Consider the following 19221-nt stretch of genomic DNA (forward strand, 5'->3'; position numbering starts at 1 on the left):
GGCATCTCTGATACCCATGTTACCTCTGGCAAGACTCCACATGCACAAAATCCAGTGGGTCTTGAAAAACCTATGGAGCCAACACTCCCAACTCATGGACTCGCCCCTTCCTCTACTCCTGTGCCTAGAAAAGGAAATCCAGTGGTTGGTCTCAGCACTGCAACTCAACCTAGGAACCCACCTACAAGTTCCACACTTCAACAACAGGTCTCCACAGATGCGTCAGACCTGGGGTGGGTTGCAGTGCTCCTAACAAACCAGAAACAATTTTCAGTTCAAAGCAATTGGTGCACTCAAAGACAAAAGGACCACATAAACATCAAGGAAATGAGGGCATTGTTATTATCCCTTCTAACCTTCAAACCTACTCTCCTGCCAGGAACCCTGAAAGTAATCACAAATGATATGACTGTCCTTTGTACATCAATAAGCAAGGGGAACAAGGTCCTACCCCCTATGCAGCCCGGCCATCAAGATTTAAAACTTAGCATCTTCCCTCCAGGTCCACCTGGTAGTAGTGCATATCTCCTCAACAGAGAATGTTGTGGCAGACAAACTCAGTAGAACCTCAGCTCCCTCTCACAAATGGATGCTTCAGAGAGAGGTTTTCATGGACCTGATACACAGGTGGGTTATTCCACAAGCAGATCTGTTTGCCTCCCCCAAGAACAAGCAGATGCCCAGCTTCTGCACAAGGGATCCACATCCACAAGCTTGGAAAGTGGACTCATTCTCCTTTTATTGGGGGGGGGGATGTACCTTTACACCTTCCCTCCTTTCACACTAATTTAGAAAGTCCTTCTGAAAATTCAGAAGGACAAACCCAAAATCCTACCGGTGACCCCATTTTGGCCTAGACAGCATTCGTTCCTCCTCCTCCACTTACTAGCCAAGGGCAATCACCACAGGTTACCCTACAGACTAGACCTGTTCACACAGGACAAGAGATCCCTACTCCACCCACAGGCGAACAACCTGAAATTGATCTTATGGGGGTAGGGTTCTAATCCCTTACAGGCACCTATATTCAGAGGCGTACTCAGTGTTCTGCAGGAGGCTAGAAAAAATTGGCACAGATTCTCCAAGTGGTGTCAAAGGAAAAAACAGGACCCTCTTATTACTCCAGTACCAATGGTCTTGTCCTATTTGTGTGAGCTACTCCACTCAGGACTAACTTACTCTTCACTAAAAGTCCACTTGTGTACCATTTCTTCCTGTCTGCCCATATCACCACCTCTGGCATCAAGACTGGAAGCCAAGCTTTTTCTGAAATGAGTTCTCCATATCAGACCCCCCAGGAGACCTATTCCCACTCCTTGGGACCTCAATTTCGTATTAGAAAAAAACTAACCTTACCTCCTGTTGAACCAGCTCACTCAGTTTCCCTTTAACTATGCACCCTGAAAACAGTTCTGCTAATGGCCCTTACCTCCGCCAGGATGGTTTCAGAGATATAAGCCCTTATGGCCACTTCTCCTTATCTTGTTTTCCACAAGGACAGGGTTGCTCTCAGGACCAACTCTTCCTTCATGGCCAAGGTAGTTAATGAACTTTCATTAAATATAAGCATTAACCTACCAGTTTTCTACCCCATCCTCAAAACTGCTCAGAGAGAACTCTACATTCCTTGGATGTACACAGGCAACTCAAGTACTACTTAGACAAAACTAAATCTATTAGGAAATCTGAGCAGTTATTCATTTCCTTTCATCCCAGAGCCCTAGGGAAGGCTGTCTTCAAACAGACCATTTCCTCATGGATCTCTAAATCCATTAACTTGTGCTACTCCCATCATGGGAAATGCTTGCAAGGCCATGTTAAACCTCACTCTACCAGGGCAGCTGCCTCCTCTACTGCCTTTTTAAAGGCATTGACTTCACCTCCATTTTAGAAGCAGCCACTTGGACCTTTGTACAAACCTTCACCAAGCACTACAAGCTGGACATGGCCTCTCGAGCTAGAGCAGGTTTTGCCAGGTCAGTCCTCCAAGGCCTGGTTGACCACAGAAGCCACTCCTTCACCCAGGTTCATACATAAAGCTCCGGTACTCTCCCTACTGTAATGAATACTGCAACATGAGAATAGAAGGACATAGAATAATTGTGTAAGAACTTACCATAACTTTAGATGTCTTTCTCTTCCATGTTGCAGTATTCAGTCCCATCCACCAACAACCCCCCCCCCCCGTTTCTTTCCTAACTATCACACCATGGCCTACCTATGGGGACATAGTCATTACCTTCCTCAGTCTCCACTCACAACACAGCCAGCCTACTGCCCTTGGCCTGGCCTACATGTAAGTCTAACGGTCTCCTAGTAGGATCCCCTTTTTTGTTATTCCACAGGAGCATTACTGTATGCAGTAAAACATTTTGATGAGGGCACATGCAGGCGTCACTTTTATACCCAGTGTTGGTTTATGGCCCTGGTAAGAGATGTCACACGTACCCTCTTGCAACAAAGACTTTTGGTATACTGGCCGGACAGTGGTGCTGCGGGCAACAACCTCCCTGCTGTTATGAATACTGCAACATGGAAGAGAAGGACAACTAAGGTTATGGTAAGTTCTTACACAACTATTCTTTATGGTGAGTTCTTACACAACTGTACTTTCAGGATGAAGGGACTGAATCAAAAACACTTTTTAAGTATTATTAGTCCATAGTTGTTAGAACTTCACAAGATAAGACCATTTACAAAACCTTTAGAAGACAATTTACAGTAATGTGCATTTTCTGAATAAGAAGCATGTAACTGTAATGTTTGTCATGACTCATTGGATTTAGTCTTCTATATTATTAGAAAATCTTGTCATGACTCATTGGATTTAGTCTTCTGTATTATTAGAAAATCATAGAGCTTAGTGGATGTACTCATAAGCCACATCAAGAGAAACCGAGGGCTCTGCTCTGCTGTTTTTTGAGGTATAGGTTCGTAAAATAGCAATGTTAGTAATAAGATGTTTTCTATCTTGTTTTTCACAGGCAAATCCCCCAGGTGTACTTGCTCTTTTGGATGAAGAGTGCTGGTTCCCCAAAGCCACAGACAAAAGTTTTGTGGAGAAGTTGATCCAGGAGCAAGGAACACATCCCAAGTTCCAGAAAGCCAGGCAGCTGAAAGACAAAGCAGATTTTTGTATTATACACTATGCTGGGAAGGTAAGTGCCAGAAAAGAGTATGCATTGAGGATTGCCTGAGTAAGTACTTCAGTAAGTTAAATAAATAAAAGAGAGGATATAGTGATGAGTTGGGAGTGGTAGATTTTCCATGCATATATATAGAGCCACACCCTTCTATCTCCCAACCTGCTGTGAGCTCTCCTTTTTGATATACTGAACTGTGTTGTGTTGCGTACCATGTTTTTTCCCTTTAGCTTGTCTTTCTACTTTATTGAGACACACTTACCTGTTTCTTTTTTTCTTTCTTTCTTTCTTTCTGCCTTCCTACCAGTTTGTTCCACACCATGATAACAAACCGGAGAACAACCAGCATAGTTCACACTCGTTTATTAAAGAAAAATATCCATTGTACTTCATGATTCACTATCCTTACATCATCCAACCTTCTCTCCCTCTCATTCTCTTAATTCATCAACCCCTCAAAGTACTCTTTCCATCTCCTCAACACACTCTCCTCGCTTGTGAGTATGTTTCCCTCATTATCCTTTATCACCTTTACCTGCTGCACATCTTTCCTAGCTCGGTCCCTCTGTCTAGCCAATCAGTACAGGTCCTTTTCTCCCTCCTTAGTGTCCAACCTTTCATACAACTCTTCATATGTCTTATCCTTAGCCTTCGCCACCTCTCTCTTTGCCATGCACCTTATCTCCTTATACTCCTGTCTACTTTCTTCATCTCTCTGACAATCCCACTTCTTCTTTGCCAACCTCTTTGCCTGTATAGTCTCCTGTACTTCCTCATTCCACCACGTCTCCTTGTCGTCCTTTCTCTGTCCCGATGTGATACCAAGCACCTTCCTAGCCGTCTCCCTTACTAGCTCTGCTGTAGTTACCCAGCTGTTTGTTAACTTTTCACTGCCACCCAGTGCCTGTCTTAACTCATCCCTGAACTCCACCTCACAATTACCCTTTTCAGTTTCCACCATTTGATCCTTGGTGCTGCCCTCACACTCCTCCTCCTCTTCTTGATCACCAACGTCATCCTACAAACCACCATCCTATGCTGCCTAACTACACTTTCTCCGGTCACCACTGTACAGTCTCCAATCTCCTTCAGACTGGCCCTCTTACATAAGACATAATCCACCTGTGTACATCTTCCTCCACTCTTGTATGTCACCCTATGCTCCTCCATCCACTACCATCTGACCTGCATTCCTTTGTTTAACACCTTACCTACCCATCACTTCCTCATCCCCTCTGTTCCCTTCACCAACATGCCCATTGAAATCTGCTCCAATCACCACTCTCTCACCCTTGGGTACAGTCATCACCAATTCATCCAATTCACTCTAAAATTTTTCTTTCTCATCCATTGCACACCCAACTTTTGGAGCATATGTACTAACAACAGTCATCATTACACCATCAATTTCTAGCTTCATAAACATCACTCTATCTGACACTCTTTTCACCTCCAAAACACTCTTAGCATACTGTTCCTTCAGAATAACTCCTACGCCATTTCTCCTCCCATCCACACCATGATAAAACAATTTGAACCCACCTTCGATACACCTAGCCTTACTCCCCTTCCATCTGGTCTCTTGCACACACAATATACCAACCTTCCTTCTGTCCATCATATCAGCTAGCTCTCTCCCAAATCCAGTCATACTGCAAACATTCAAAGTTCCGACCCTCACTACCACAGTCCTAGCCTTTCTCCTCTCTTCCTGCCTTCAGCCATACCTTCTGCATCTTCTCCTCCTTCGGCAAACAGTAGCCCAATTTCCGCCAGCACCCTGCTGGCTAACAGTACTGGTGGCGGTCATAGGTTCATAGATTAGTACTAAGCTAACTGCCCTTGCGAGCCATTTTAAGCCTAGCCAATTATCCCTTGTGAGACTCAAACCCTGCACCTTGTGTTTGTATGGCAAACACCTTAACCATTAGGCCATCCTCCCCACACCATGTTTTATCATGGAGTGGTTGTTAACCCGGGCCTCGACCAATCCAGTATGGAAATATTTACTGGTGACTGCATGAAATGATTTGGCGAAGTTTTACGCCGGATGCCCTTCCTGACGCAACCCTCCCCATTTATCCGAGCTTGGGACCGTCACAAAGAAATGCACTGGCTTGTGCATCCCCAGTGGCTTGGTTTAAGTAATGATAAATAATACGTAAAAAAATATTTAAAAATGTGTTTGGTAAAATACAAATACTTATTCACACAGTAGCAGCCTTCCTCTTTAGTACACTAAATAAAGAAACATTGATACCAGGAACAACTGAGGCATTTAGCCTCGGTTGTCATGTTAACTCTTTAAATTCAAGAAGAGTTTCAAGGTCATCACAAAAATTAGAAAAAAACAACCCTATCAATAAGAAAAAATAAAAACTTGCCTCCAAAGCCTGTGCTGGACTGCAGGGAATCACTCAGGAATCAGCAATAGTATAGTTAACAAGGCTCTCATTTCACTTGTTTGAGGCTTGTAGAATGTATGTATATGCCTTCTTAGTAGCATAGAAAGCCACATTCATATACTTTGAGGTTGCAAAGATGGCATACATGAGCACAGGTTTCAGGACTGGGACGATCCTCCTCCTTCTTCTCTTTCTTCCCAATCTAGTCCATGACATACTTTGGGGAGAGGGGAGAAAACACAGATCAGATCAAAGTGAACTTCATCAGTTTCAAGTGCTTCCAAAATGAGGGACCATCCAGAGTGGAAATGTGTAGAGGAGGAGATCTCATCTTCATCTGTCTCTTTGTAAAACGAAAATAGAATTAAGCAGGTAAATTCACGACAGTACTGCAGCAACAGCAGATAAATGCATAAACAGAAACAAAAACAAAAAAACGGTTGTGTAATGTAAGGCTGTAAAAACATACAATTTATGGTTCACTACAAGGTAAGTGCTTTCACCACCATCCCGGTGGCTTCATCAGACCATATAAGATTACAACAATTCAGTGCATCAAATATACTCACATTCATTGCTTCCCTGTCAAATAAATTAATTACACCTTCCTGTTCTACTTTTCAAAATCTTGCCACTTAATACAGTGCACATGCCTTTTACTTTGTATCTACACTACTAAGACTGTGTTAAAGGGATAATACATCAAATACTTTAAAAAAAGTTAATCATCATCATTAAAATACTACTTTCCTATTTCATATTCATCATAGGACTTTAAAATATTAAGTCATCATCGTAAGAACACAACTCTCCTATTTCATATTCAGTACCAAGTTGTAAGCATATATGCAACCAAATAACCAAAAATATATACCAAATATACGCTAAGAAGGACCGTAGCTCACTGTAAATGCTTACTTTCAGAAATCACTTTTAATAGAAAACAAGAAAAACATATAAAAACGAACCCCTGAGGGTTAAAACTATTTTACACACAGGTTAAGTGCTTTCATTTGCTAACTGCAGACTTCATCAGAACAATGAAATGTGTGATCTGAAGTAGTTAACTTAATTTGCTCAGCAACCTGTGGTTATCGGATCCGATTCGGATCCGAGCCGGCAGCTTTCCAAGCTAAAAGATCCGAGCTCCAAGCTCCTCCCCCTACCCATAATGCCCTGCCATCTCTCTCTAACCCTCAGATCTCGTTTGCCACGGCTTCTGTAAGCTTATTAGAACGAGCTCCAATAGTGGTATCGCGAGTTTAGGCTTTTTTATATGTATTTCCTGTCAGAAATTTCTATACCTTTGTGTGACTGAATCCCTTATAACTCTTTTAGTAATTTTAGCTAATTTTAACAAAACTCTCTTCTTTATTTTTTAGCTTTTTCCCCTCCCCTGCCTGTGTGTGAAGGTGTGTGCATGTGGGCCTTTCTTCCTTTCTAGAATGTCCGAAGGCCCCAAAACTGTGTTTTCCAAATGCTCCGAGTTTGGTCATAAGCTGTCCTCAGCGGATGGCCACACTCGGTGCATTATTTGCCTTGGGGTTGATTACCTCTCCTCGGGCTGCACTATTTGTGCAGCCTTCAACCCAAGAGCTTTGAGGGATAGGAGGACGAAGTTAATCCTTGCGGGCCTTTTGCCCCCCCCCCCCCGATTCCACTTCGACCTCCTCCTCTGTGGTGCCAGCCGTGGCTGCGGCTGCCCCACCTACCACCTCCGATCCCCTGGATGGGACTCAACCTACCTCTTTGGTCCAGGAGGAAAGGGACGGTAAAAAGATAGACAAGAGGGAGAGAGAGAGGGAAAAGGATAGGCACCGCAGCCACAAGAGGCGGTCCGAATCTGTCCCTTCATGCCCGTTGCCCAAGCAGCTTGCCTCTCCCCTCAGTGTCTCCAGGTCCCCCCCCCCCACCGGCTTTGTTCTCCACGTTTCTCCCCGGAGCCGGAGGAGGAAACCCGGTCACCTTCGAGGTCGTGTAGGCGGCGTTCCCGGCCGGCCTCAGCAACTTCGTCCAGATCTACAAGAAGTTTATCCGACGCAGACATGGACCAGATGATGCGTCGATTTCTTCAGGCCCAGATGCAGATGGGAGTGCTCTTGCCTCCCCCCCCCCCTCCAGGGGAGAGCTCGGCCCCCTTTTTCACCCCCCCCCATTGCTCCTTCTCCGACCCACCTTCGGGGTTCTGAGCCATCAGATCCGTCTAGCTTCGGAGCTGGGGTGATGTCGGCGCCGACAGTGGTTTCTACTTCGGCGCCGACTGTACCCTCGAGTCTGTCGGATCCTTTTTCGGATCCGAGCTCTCGGGGCCGTGGGTTGAGCATCGGATCCGGAGGAGTTATTCGGCTCCGTTGAGGTCGGAGCGTACTACTCTTTCGGATCCAATCGGATCATCTCCAGCGCCGATCCACTCGCCGGATCCGAGGAGTTCTCCCTCGGTGTTCAACATTGTGGAGAGGGTTCTTTCGAGGGATTCGAGGCCCCAGGCTCTTGCTACGGATCCACCCACCATTCCCTCTCAGACGGGCCTGTCCTCCATCATCCGGCCCCAAGGACAGCCTGCGCCTACGTCACAGATGGTTCCCCTAGAGGAACAGGACATTGTTGGTGAGGTCTCCTCAGACAGCCCCCCCCCCCCCCGAAGAAGTCCCTCACAAACGGACGTGCAAGAGGAGGCACTTGGACTCACCCGAGTCCCTCACGGAGGACACAAACTTAGAAGAAGGGGAAGGTACCCCAAGGTCACCCCCCCCCCCCGAAGACGTCTCCTTCGGAGACATTATGGAAATGTTACGCATTAGAGGAGGGTGGTCTGCCCAAAAACCTTCCTCGGATGAGTCTGTGTTTCTGGAGGCATTTGACACAGGCCCATCTACCTCTTGGGTGTCTCCTCCCGCCGACCCTCTGGTAGACCTCATAACTACCAGGGCATGGAAGGAGCCAGACACTGTCGAGCCAATACTCAAGAGACCGGACAGGATCCTCAGCCCTCCTACGGACAGGACAGTGTGGAGCAAGGGTGCCCCAGTGGATGCCATGGTGGTGCCGGCTGCCACTAAAAAAGGAATTAGCACAGGAGAGTTCCTCGGTGCATCCTCCAGACAACGAGTCTCGGATGATGGACCGTTTGGGAAAGCAGATGTTCTCTTCATCGACCTTCTCTGTAAGGTCACTGAATTATATGGCACACGTGATTTGGCTGCAGCGGGACCTGATTAAGGAGTATGCTGGGTCTCCCCCAGAGTCCATGTTGGCCGAGGACAAGCGGACCTTCTTGGCTCGAATGGCCACTCTCAAGTCAATCACCAACACATCTATGCGGCTTCTATCCCATGCTACGGAGGGAGCGGCTAGAGCTAGCGGAACGGGCATCGTCTTACGTAGACAGGCCTGGCTCCATCTCTGCGATTTTGCGGAACCCTTCAAGGAGTCCTTCGCGAACGCCCCATTTGACGGTTCTATGCTTTTCGGCAAAACCATCCGAAATATGCTCCTCCAGAGCAAGAACGACGGGAAGACGTCTGCCGTCGGGATCCTCTTCTCGGCTCCTCAGAGGTCCTACTCCAGGAACCAAAGAGGACAGCAATCCCATTTCGCTCTGGATCCCTCGTCCTTCGGAGGCAGAGGAGGACAGGGTGGACGCCGGCCCAGGGGCAGAGGGGGTCCGAAGAATTTTGGGTCGAGAGAACCTTTTTTGGATCGACCTGTGCAGCAGCCCTGAGGGGTTGCCCGACTGCTCTTCTCTGGAGGCAGTCGGGGGGCGCTTCTCGGAATACCTAGCGAAATGGGAGTCCATTACGACAGATTGCTGGGTGCTCCGAATCATATCCAGAGGCTATTCAATTCCTTTCCTATCTCACCCTCCCCGATCAACAAAACTCCCCGATGTCCCACCCGATCAGAGGGAGGCAGCATCAGAAATTCGAGGGCTACTAAGAAAAAGAGCTATCCAGCGCGTCCCCCCCGAACAATCCAGATCAGGCTTTTACTCCAGGTTCTTTTTGATGCCAAAAAAGATGGGGGACTTACGACCCATTCTCGACCCATTCTTGACCTGTCAACTCTGAATCTGTCAGTCACCAAAGAAAAATTCCAGATGGTCACTATTCAGTCCATTCTCCCACTTTTGCAGGAGAATGACTGGATGTGCTCGATAGACCTCAAGGATGCGCACTACCACATTCTGATGCACAGACGATCCAGAACGTTCCTCCTCTTTCGGCTGGGAGCCAGCCATTATCAGTTCAGGGTCCTACCCTTCGGTCTCACCGCAGCCCCCAGGGTGTTCACCAAGGTCATGGCAGTTGTAGGGGCCCTCCTGAGGCTTCAGTGAATACAGGTCTTTCCGTACCTGGACGACTGGCTCCTAACCGCCCCCACCAGGCATCAACTCTGCTCAGGCAGGGACTACTCTTACACCTAGCCCGTCACCTAGGGATCACAGTAAACCACCAGAAATCCTCCCTTCAACCTACTCATACCTTCGTAGGGGCCAGGATAGACACTACTCAGTCCAGAGTCTTTCTGACAGTGGACAGACTTTGCAGTCTAAGCCTTCACATTCTAGACCTCTTATAATCGTCAGCTCCTAAGCGGAACTAGTCCTGAGGGCCCTGGGATCCATGGCATCGGCCATCAATCTGTCACCCTTCGCTCGCCTGAAGATGAGAATCTGTCAGTGGCCATTACAAGTTCAATGGTCCATTCTTTTTCACCCCCTGTCTACACCTATTCCCCTCAGCAGGATTTGCAGGGAGTCGCTTCTTTGGTAGCTCCACTCCAGAGATCTTCGAGAAGGCCGCCCTTTTGTTATACCCCCTCCCCAAGTCACGGTGACCACGGACGCATCTCTCCTCGGGTGGGGGGGCATTGCATGGGCAGATCCGTCCAAGGCACGTGGACTTTCACAGAGACCTCACTGCATATCAATGTCTGGAGATGAGGGCGGTGCTTCTAGCGTTGCAGGCTCTCCATCCCCTTCTCCCTCCAGGAACTATTGCACTTCAAACAGACAACATGTCGGTAGTCTGGTACATAAACAAACAGGGGGGAACCAGATCCTATCCACTTTGCAGGGAGGCAATAAGAGTATGGGAATGGACGATATCCACCAACCGCTTTCTCATAGCAATGCACATCCCGGGTCGGTTAAACATCTTGGCAGACAGGTTGAGTCGAACGATCCTCTCACCTTACGAGTGGTCTCTGAATCCAGCAGTAGTGAAACAAATCTTCTTCCAATGGGGTCAACTTTGCTGCGATCTCTTCGCCTCGCCTTCGAACACAAAGTGCAGCGTGTTCTTCGCTCTGATTCCCCCACCAGGAGAAGCCCCCAGAGGCACTCTAGTTCATGCTTGGCCATTCGGTCTTCTGTATGCTTATCCTCCTCTTCCATTGATGACAAAATACTTGCAGAAAGTTCGTCGGTTGGGGAGCAGAGTTATCCTCATAGCCCCATTCTGGCCTCATCAAACCTGGTTCCCTTACCTGCGGTCTGATCTAGTACATCCTCCCTGGATCTTAGATCCCAATCCGGATCTGATCTCCCAACTTTAGGATTAAAGACCCCTGACCTGGACTGCCTCAAGCTCTCAGCTTGGTTGATCCAGTTCCCTTAATGGTTAGGACTCCTGGTATATCTTCCTCGTTTAAGGCCATCCTGGTGGCCGCCCATCAACCGTCTACCAGGAAAATCTACAAGAGTAAATGGAAACGGTTCTCTGTTTGGGCGGAGCACAGGAGCTTGGATCCATTCACGGCTCCTATCCCAGCAGTTCTAGACTTTCTTTCTCATACCTTTGATCAAGGAGCTAGTGCTTCTACTATTAAAGTTCAGTTGGCAGCTATTTCCCACTACCACGTTGGAAACAGTTAAGGGCCCCTAGCGTCCTCCAAGATATGTAAAACATTCATGAAAGGAACCTTTTTGTTAAGACCCCCTATTAAAGATGCAGTGCCTTCATGGGTCTTACCCTAGTTCTTCAAGCTCTGATTGGGCCTCCTTTTGAACCTGCAGCTTCAGTCAATTTAAAATATGTATCTTGGAAGACGGCCTTCCTGGTTGCCATGACTTCTGCTAGAAGGATATCGGAGCTTCACGCTCTTTGCACTAAGCCTCCATACATCATCTTTCATAAAGACAGGGTCTCCCTCAGGACTAATCCCTCTTTTCTGCCCAAAGTGGCTTCGGAAGCCAAAATCAACCAGTCCATCAATCTGCCTGTCTTCTTTCCAAATTTCCAAAATAAAGGAGAATACAGACTTCATTGTGTGGATGTTCACAGACAGTTACGTTTTTACTTAAACAGAACAGCAGATCTTCGAAAATCTGATCAACTTTTTGTTTCCTTTGCAAAATCCTGTCTGGGGAAGCCAGTCACTAAAGTAACCTTAGCTAGATGGATTTCCCAGTGCATTCTCCTAGCATACAAAAGTTCTGGTCGTCCTAAACCCCTGAGAGTGCGAACCCATTCTACCCGATCTGTGGCTACTTCTGCTGCTTTCTGGTCAAGGGTTTCTTTAGATGACATCTGCTCAGCAGCTACTTGGGCTTCATCTCATACCTTTAGTACACACTATAAATTGGATTTAATATCCAGAGGACGTGCATCGTTTGGCTCTGCAGTGCTCCGGAATATCCTTCCATAAGGGCCTCCCAAGTTTCTGGTAGCTGGGGACTCTGTCCCACAGGTTGCTGAGCAAATGAAGTTAACTACTTCAGATAAAGAAGTTATGTACTCACCATAACGTTCCATCTGAGTAGGTAACTTCATTTGTCTGCAACCGACCCTCCCTCCATCCCCCAGACCCGTAGTTCGTTATTAAAGGATCAGGATATGTCTTTGTTCAGTTGACATCACTGGAACGTATTGTAATCCTTTCCTAGGTTATAGAATTTCCTATTGACGTTTTTTCTGGCAAACTCAATCTGAGGGTTAGAGGGAGATGGCAGGGCATTATGGGTAGGGGAGGAGCTTGGAGCTCGGATCTTTTAGCTTGGAAAGCTGCCGGCTCGGATCTGAATTGGATCCGATACCCACAGGTTGCAGACACTTGAACATTCCCCAAGCCATCTGTATTCAATATGCTGATGATTCAACTTTAATCTGTGCTACTAACAATGTTTCCTCCCTCCAGTCCCTTACCCAAACAGTCTTCCATAACGTAGAGAGATGGTTTATGGAACACTCCCTCCTTCTCAATGCCAAAAAAACAAAACTTCTTCTCTTTACTCCTACACACAAATCTCCAACTCCTTTCTTCACTATCTCCTCAAATAATGCAACCTGTATTAACCCAGATATGACCACTCGCCTATTAGGTGTAACCATTGATAACCATCTTAATTTTGATGACCATATTAACAATACCATTAAATCAGTTAACAAAAAAATAGGTACTCTCTACAGAATTAAACCCTTTCTTACCCCTGCAGCCAGAAAAACCTTGGCCCAGACCCACCTGATCTCCACCCTTTTCTATGCCTCTGCTATATATAAAAACTTATCTAAATCCAACCTTACCAAACTATCTACCTGTTACAATAGTATAACTAGATTCATTACTGCTAACCCCTTCAGAACTCATCACTGTCACAACCTCAAGCAACTAGACTGGTTAGAGCTAAATAACCACATACTCTATCAACAGCTACTTATCACTCATAAGTCTCTTTTCTACCCTGATGCTACCCCTAGCCTTAAAAAACTAATTTCACCATATAAAAACCTATCCACACTACGCTCTGCTAATAAACTCCTTGTGGCCTTAAATAAATCATATAATAAAGCTGGGGATTCATTATTCTCTAACTCTGTCGGGAAATTCTGGAATCAACTCCCTCATGAAATAACGACTCTACATCCCTCTTCAAAAGACACATCAAAGAATATCTAAAATCCCAGTGGTTATGCCCTTGTGCTAACCCTGACTGAAATGATTTCATTATTTCCCAAGTTCCCCCCTCTCCCCTTACTGGTCCTCTAAATAATAGGTTTAATTATTGACTGTCTTATCTTTGATATTGACTCTACCTTAGCATTTTATTTTATTCTCACATATGTTTTCCCACCTTGTGTTCTGCTTATCTATCTTTTATTTAATCTAACTTCAAAATATTCTATACCATGTATTTTACTTTTATCTGACTTTTTCTCTATTTACATACATTTTGTCAGTTTTAGTTTTTCTTAAATTGCTAAATAAGTCTACACTGGTACTTTTGTATTATGCTTATTTTGGTCTTTTGTAATAATTGATGTGAGAGTGTTCAATCTCGCCTTTGTTCTTACACATGGGTTCGGAGCCGATCCTCGGCTCCGTGCCGGCCGACTGCAAGCTCTGCATCGAGAAGAAGCTCGAGGACATCTAATACCCACAATCCCCCTCTGCCTTTACCTCAGATCTAGTTTGCCGCTGCTGCATACGCATCGCTGGAGGCTAGCTCGAGGCTTTTTACAGATAAGAGTTTATCTATTTTGGTTAAATTTTCAAAAAAACTTCTTTAAGAACTAGTTATTGAAAGTTAGTGTACGGTGTGTGAGTAGAGCAGAATTCTCGGTACCATTAGATTAGTTTAACTTAGTTAACTAACTGGTGTAGAGTTTTTCGGGGCCTACCACCCCTACTTGGACTAAAATTTTTGTAGTCTTGCTTTTCTTAAGCAAGTGACAATCGGACTTACAAAATACCGGATTTGACTTTTGTTACCTGGATTGACTATTACTGGACTGGACTGTCTCTTTCTCTTTTCATTATGTCTGAGAAAATGAAATCTGGCTTCAAACGTTGTCAGTGTGGCCAAAAGATGTCGGTCACAGACAACCACAGTTCCTGTGTCTACTGTCTTGGCCCTCTCCACTTACAAGAGGACTGTTCTATTTGTCACTCTTTTAGTGGGAGGGTCATGACAGATAGGCGCAGGAAACTGATGGATAGAGGATTGTTGAAACCCTCTTTCCAGGAGGCTCTGGATGCTTCAGACCAGGCATCCAAGTCTTGAAGGTCAAGACGCCGGAGCCCAAGTCATCGGCTCCGAGCTCTTCGGGTATAGTTAGATCACCGGTTCCACAGACTTCGGGGCCGAGTGTTCAACTGTTGGCAGTTTCCGAGCCTCAAGTCTTGGAACCGGTGACGGAGCTCCCTCCACCGACTCTGTTGAGGTCGGCTCCGTCTTCGATCCCTTCGACTCGTTCTTCCAGGCTCCTTTCCGACACCGATGTGGACCGTGTGGTGCAGAAATTGATGGAGCATACGGCCCTATCCAAGCTTATCTCGGTCTCCTCTCAGTTGATGTCGAGACTTGAAGGCCTGCCACTATTTCCATCTGTTCCTCCTCCAAGACCTGTCCAGTCTTCGGAGCCGGAAGAAGCTGAACTGATGATTGTGGAGCCCTCGGTGCCAGAACCGTCTTTTTCTCGGACGGCACCTTTCACCTCGACTCCATCCGATCCGGTGCTGGAGTCTCGGGGCCGAAGATCCGTCCTTGGTTCCGGGACCGAGAGTCGGACCGATGTTTCGGTTCCGACGCTCCCTCTCGGGGCCTCGGCACGGATCGACTCGGTTCCGTCCTCGGGGTCGGTGCCTTCGGTTCCTGTTTCGGGGATTCTTCCCATTTCTTCGGAACCGGGAGATACCTCGACTCGGGACCCGGGGGCCTTCGACCTCATGAGGAAGGTGTTGTCTACCCAGACAACCACATCTGCAGTTACAGCTTCTCCTCCCCACAAAGGACCGTTATCCTCCTCTGCACCCACGGCCACGTCCAAGCGTCGGGCACCAGTGTCTCAGCCACCCCTGGAGGGTGCCCCCTCTTCCTCGGAGGCTTCTTCGGATGCTCCCCACGAAGAAGTCCCTAGGAAAAGACTGTGTAAGAGGAGACACTTGGATTCTCCACAAGAATCCTTGACATCTGATACTGACTTAGATGAGTCAGAAGGGTCCCCTAAGTCACCTTCAGAGGATGTCTCTTTTTCTGACATCTTGGAGATCCTAAAACAGAGAGGTGACTGGCAAGCCCTCCCCCCTTCTGAGGATGAGTCAGTTTTGCTGAAGGCATTTGGTGCTCGCCCTTCCTCCTCCTGGGTCACTCCGCCCTTTGATGAGTTAATGGAATTAATTGCTCGAAGGGCGTGGGAGACTCCTGACACGGTGGAACCAGTCCCTAGGAAGCCAAATAAGTACATTACGGCACCACAGGACAAGGCTTACCTCACCAAAGGAGTTCCAGTAGACGCCATGGTGGTGGCAGCGGCCACGAAAAAGGAGATGTCGGAGTCTTCCTCATCTGTCCATCCGCCTAACAAAGATTCTAGGACCATGGACAGATACGGGAAGTGCATTTTCAGTTCAGCAGCTTTCTATGCTCCCTGAACTATTTGACTCATTTTACACGTTTACAGAGGGATCTAGTCAAAGAGTTGGGAGATACCCTCCAGGGTACTACAGATGCCGCTGTTTCAGAGAGAGTTACAGCGCATCTCAACACCCTTACGTCCATTGTAAACTCGTCCATGAGGCTGATATCCTATGCAGCCGAAGGATCGAGTAGGGCAGCGGCTTCAGCGATTGCTCTTCGTAGGCAATCCTGGATGCGCTTATGTTCGTTTGTGGAAGCCTTCAAGTCTTCCTTTACTAACGCCCCATTTGACGGAGCCACACTTTTTGGCCCTAAAGTAAAGGAGACCCTTACCCGGTGTGAACAGGAGGGAAAGACTCTATCTGCTGTCGGAGTCCGTTTTTCCACCCTTCCAGACCGCACCCCAAAGGGCAACGTGGTGGGAAAATGTGGTTTCAAAACCCCAAGGATCTTTCCCAAACACACAGGGTGATGCCCCTCTAGAGGCAGGGGGCAGAGGTGGAAGACGCCGCCTGGCGGCAGAGGGGTCCGAAAACCAAGGTGACAGGGATAACCTCCTGGCAAACCTTTTCAGCACTCCTGAGAGGAGGCCCGACTGTCCTGCTCTGGAGGCAGTCGGGGGTCGCTTAGCTTTATACCCTCAGGCCTGGCAAAACCTCTCTTCAGACAATTGGGTAAAAGCATTGTTACCAGAGGTTACAAAATCCCATTTCTATCCACACCCATTCCAAAGAAAAACTCCCAGATGTACCACCCCATCTGCGAGACCCAGCAGCTACAGAAATTTCAAAGCTGCTAAGAAAAAGAGTCATCCAACCAGTCCCAGCAGACCAAATAGGATTCGGAACTTACTCAAGGTTCTTTTTAGTTCCAAAGAAAACAGGGGACTGGAGGCCGATTCTGGACCTAAGCCATCTCAACACCTTTGTCAAGAAGGAAAAGTTCGAATGGTCACGCTTCAATCGATCCTTCCATTCTTACGGAAGGACGACTGGATGTGCTCGATAGATCTGAAGGACGCATACTACCACATCAAAATGGCCAGGGCGTCCAGGGATCATTTGCGCTTCCGGCTGGGAGCCAGTCACTATCAGTTTCGAGCCCTGCCCTTTGGTCTGACTACAGCCCCCAGGGTCTTCACCAAATGCATGGCAGTGGTAGCGTCTCATCTGAGGCACCTAGGATTCCAGGTGTTTCCGTATCTGGACGACTGGCTGACTGGCTCCTGTCTGCCACCACCAGGCGTCAACTGATACAAGCCAGGGATTACACCCTACAACTTTGTACACACCTTGGCATTTCAGTAAATTTCGAAAAATCGTTGCTACAGCCATCACAGCATATCTTATTCATAGGAGCGGAATTAGATACGCGTCATTTAGTTCTAAAACTTCCTACAGAAAGAATAGTAGCACTTCAATTCAACATTTCCCTTCTACTGTCGTCCAGAAAGTCCCCGGCAAAAATTGTTCTGAAAGTCTTGGGTCTCATGGCAGCTTCTCTCATTGCGATACCATTGGGAAGACTGCACATGAGAGTGCTACAATGGCTTCTGTTTGCACAATGGTCATTCCAACAACTTCCACTGACTCACGAAATATTGATAACGAAAACATGCAAATCACACCTAATGTGGTGGTTACAGACTTGCAACCTATCCAGCGGAAGACCATTTGTGCTACCCGCACCGTCAGCGCCGATAACCACGGCCGCTTCCCTGATAGGGTGGGGGCATCTTTCAGGGACAGACAGTCCAAGGCGAATGGACCAATCTGGAGTACAATCTGCACATCAATGTTCTGGAGTTGAGGGCAGTGTTTTGGCGTTGCAACACTTTGCTCCCCTTCTTCCTCCAGGGACCATTGCAGTTCAGACAGACAACATGTCCGTAGTCTGGTACATAAACAAGCAAGGGGGAACCAGGTCTTACCAACTATGCAGAGAGGCCATGAGAATTTGGCAATGGGCAGAGTCCACCGGTCGCTTTCTGATCGCAACGCACATCCCGGGGTCATCCAACGTCATAGCCGACAGGCTGAGCAGGGCAATACTATTGCCTCACGAGTGGTCCCTCAAACAGTCAGTTGCGAGAAGGATTATTCGCAAATGGGGCTAGCCTACCTGTGATCTGTTTGCGTCTCCAATGAACGCCAAATGCAGGAGCTACTTTGCCCTATTACCCCCTCCAGGGGAAGTCCCCAGGGACGCGCTGGTGCACGATTGGCCCCCGGGTCTCCTATATGCTTTTCCTCCATTTCCCCTGATTGCAAAGTTTCTACAGAAAGCCAACAACCTTCAGAGGACTATTATTCTCATTGCTCCGTTCTGGCCTCGTCAAATTTGGTTCCCCTTTCTATTGCATCACCGCATTCGGGGACCTTGGATGCTGGACCCAGAGCCAGATCTACTGACTCACTCGTCAGGAGTTCCTCACCCATCTCTAGAATCTCTCCATCTAGCAGCTTGGCTGCTCCGCTTTCTAGCCAGGTCGGTTCCACTTACATCGGCGGTTCAAGATATTTTAGTAGCTTCTCATAAAGTTTCCACTACTAAGACTTACACCAGTAAGTGGAAACGCTTTGTCTTTTGGGCGGAGTCACATCATTTGGACCCTGTTAGAGCTCCGTTAAACAAGGTTTTAGAGTTTTTGACTGAACTATTTCATGAAGGAGCTTCCCCGGCTACTTTAAGAGTACAGTTAGCTGCCATTTCTAACTATCATGTAGAGGAATGTGGTGCCTATTATGGCTCACAGACTGTCTAAAGCCTTTTAAAAGGTTCTTTTCATATCAGACCACCAGTCAGAAGTCCGACATCACCGTGGAATTTAAACCTGTTGCTCTCTAAATTGATGTTGCCACCCTTTGAACCAGCCTCAAGTTGCACATTGAAATTTTTGTCATGGAAAACTTTATTTCTAGTGGCCATTACGTCTGCTAGACGAGTGTCTGAGCTTCAGGCCCTTTCTGTCAAGCATCCTTATTTAATATTTCATTCTGACAGAGTATCCCTACGCACTAATCCATCCTTTCTTCACAAAGTTTGTTCTTCTAGTAATATTAATCAGTCCATTGAACTACCCACCTTCTTTAAGAACCACTCTAATAAATTGGAGTATATGTTGCACAAACTGGACGTCCATAGACAACTCAGATTTTATTTGGATAGAACAAAAGATCACAGGAAATCTGATCAACTATTTGTAGCCTTTGCTGACAGCAGAAAGGGTCTTATGTTACGAAACGAACTCTTTCTAAATGGCTAACTGACTGTATCACATATGTTTATGAAGCCTCTGATCAAACACTATCAACAA

The 19221-nt window shown here is 46.9% G+C and overlaps 1 protein-coding gene across 4 annotated transcripts in view; it reads left to right on the forward strand.

Annotated features, from left to right (window-relative positions):
* LOC122809252 (myosin-10-like) overlaps window positions 1-19221 on the forward strand; it is a 3714157-nt gene that overhangs the window by 1961437 nt on the left and 1733499 nt on the right. For all 4 annotated transcript variants that reach the window (XM_044080584.1, XM_044080595.1, XM_044080606.1 and 1 more), the window contains one exon: window positions 2985-3158. In XM_044080584.1, coding sequence (XP_043936519.1) covers window positions 2985-3158 — 174 coding nt within the window. The remainder of the gene's footprint in view (window positions 1-2984; window positions 3159-19221) is intronic.

This window comes from Protopterus annectens, chromosome 1.part1 (assembly GCF_019279795.1).
Source record: "Protopterus annectens isolate FY-2018-M chromosome 1.part1, PAN1.0, whole genome shotgun sequence".
Lineage (NCBI taxonomy): Eukaryota > Metazoa > Chordata > Ceratodontiformes > Protopteridae > Protopterus > Protopterus annectens.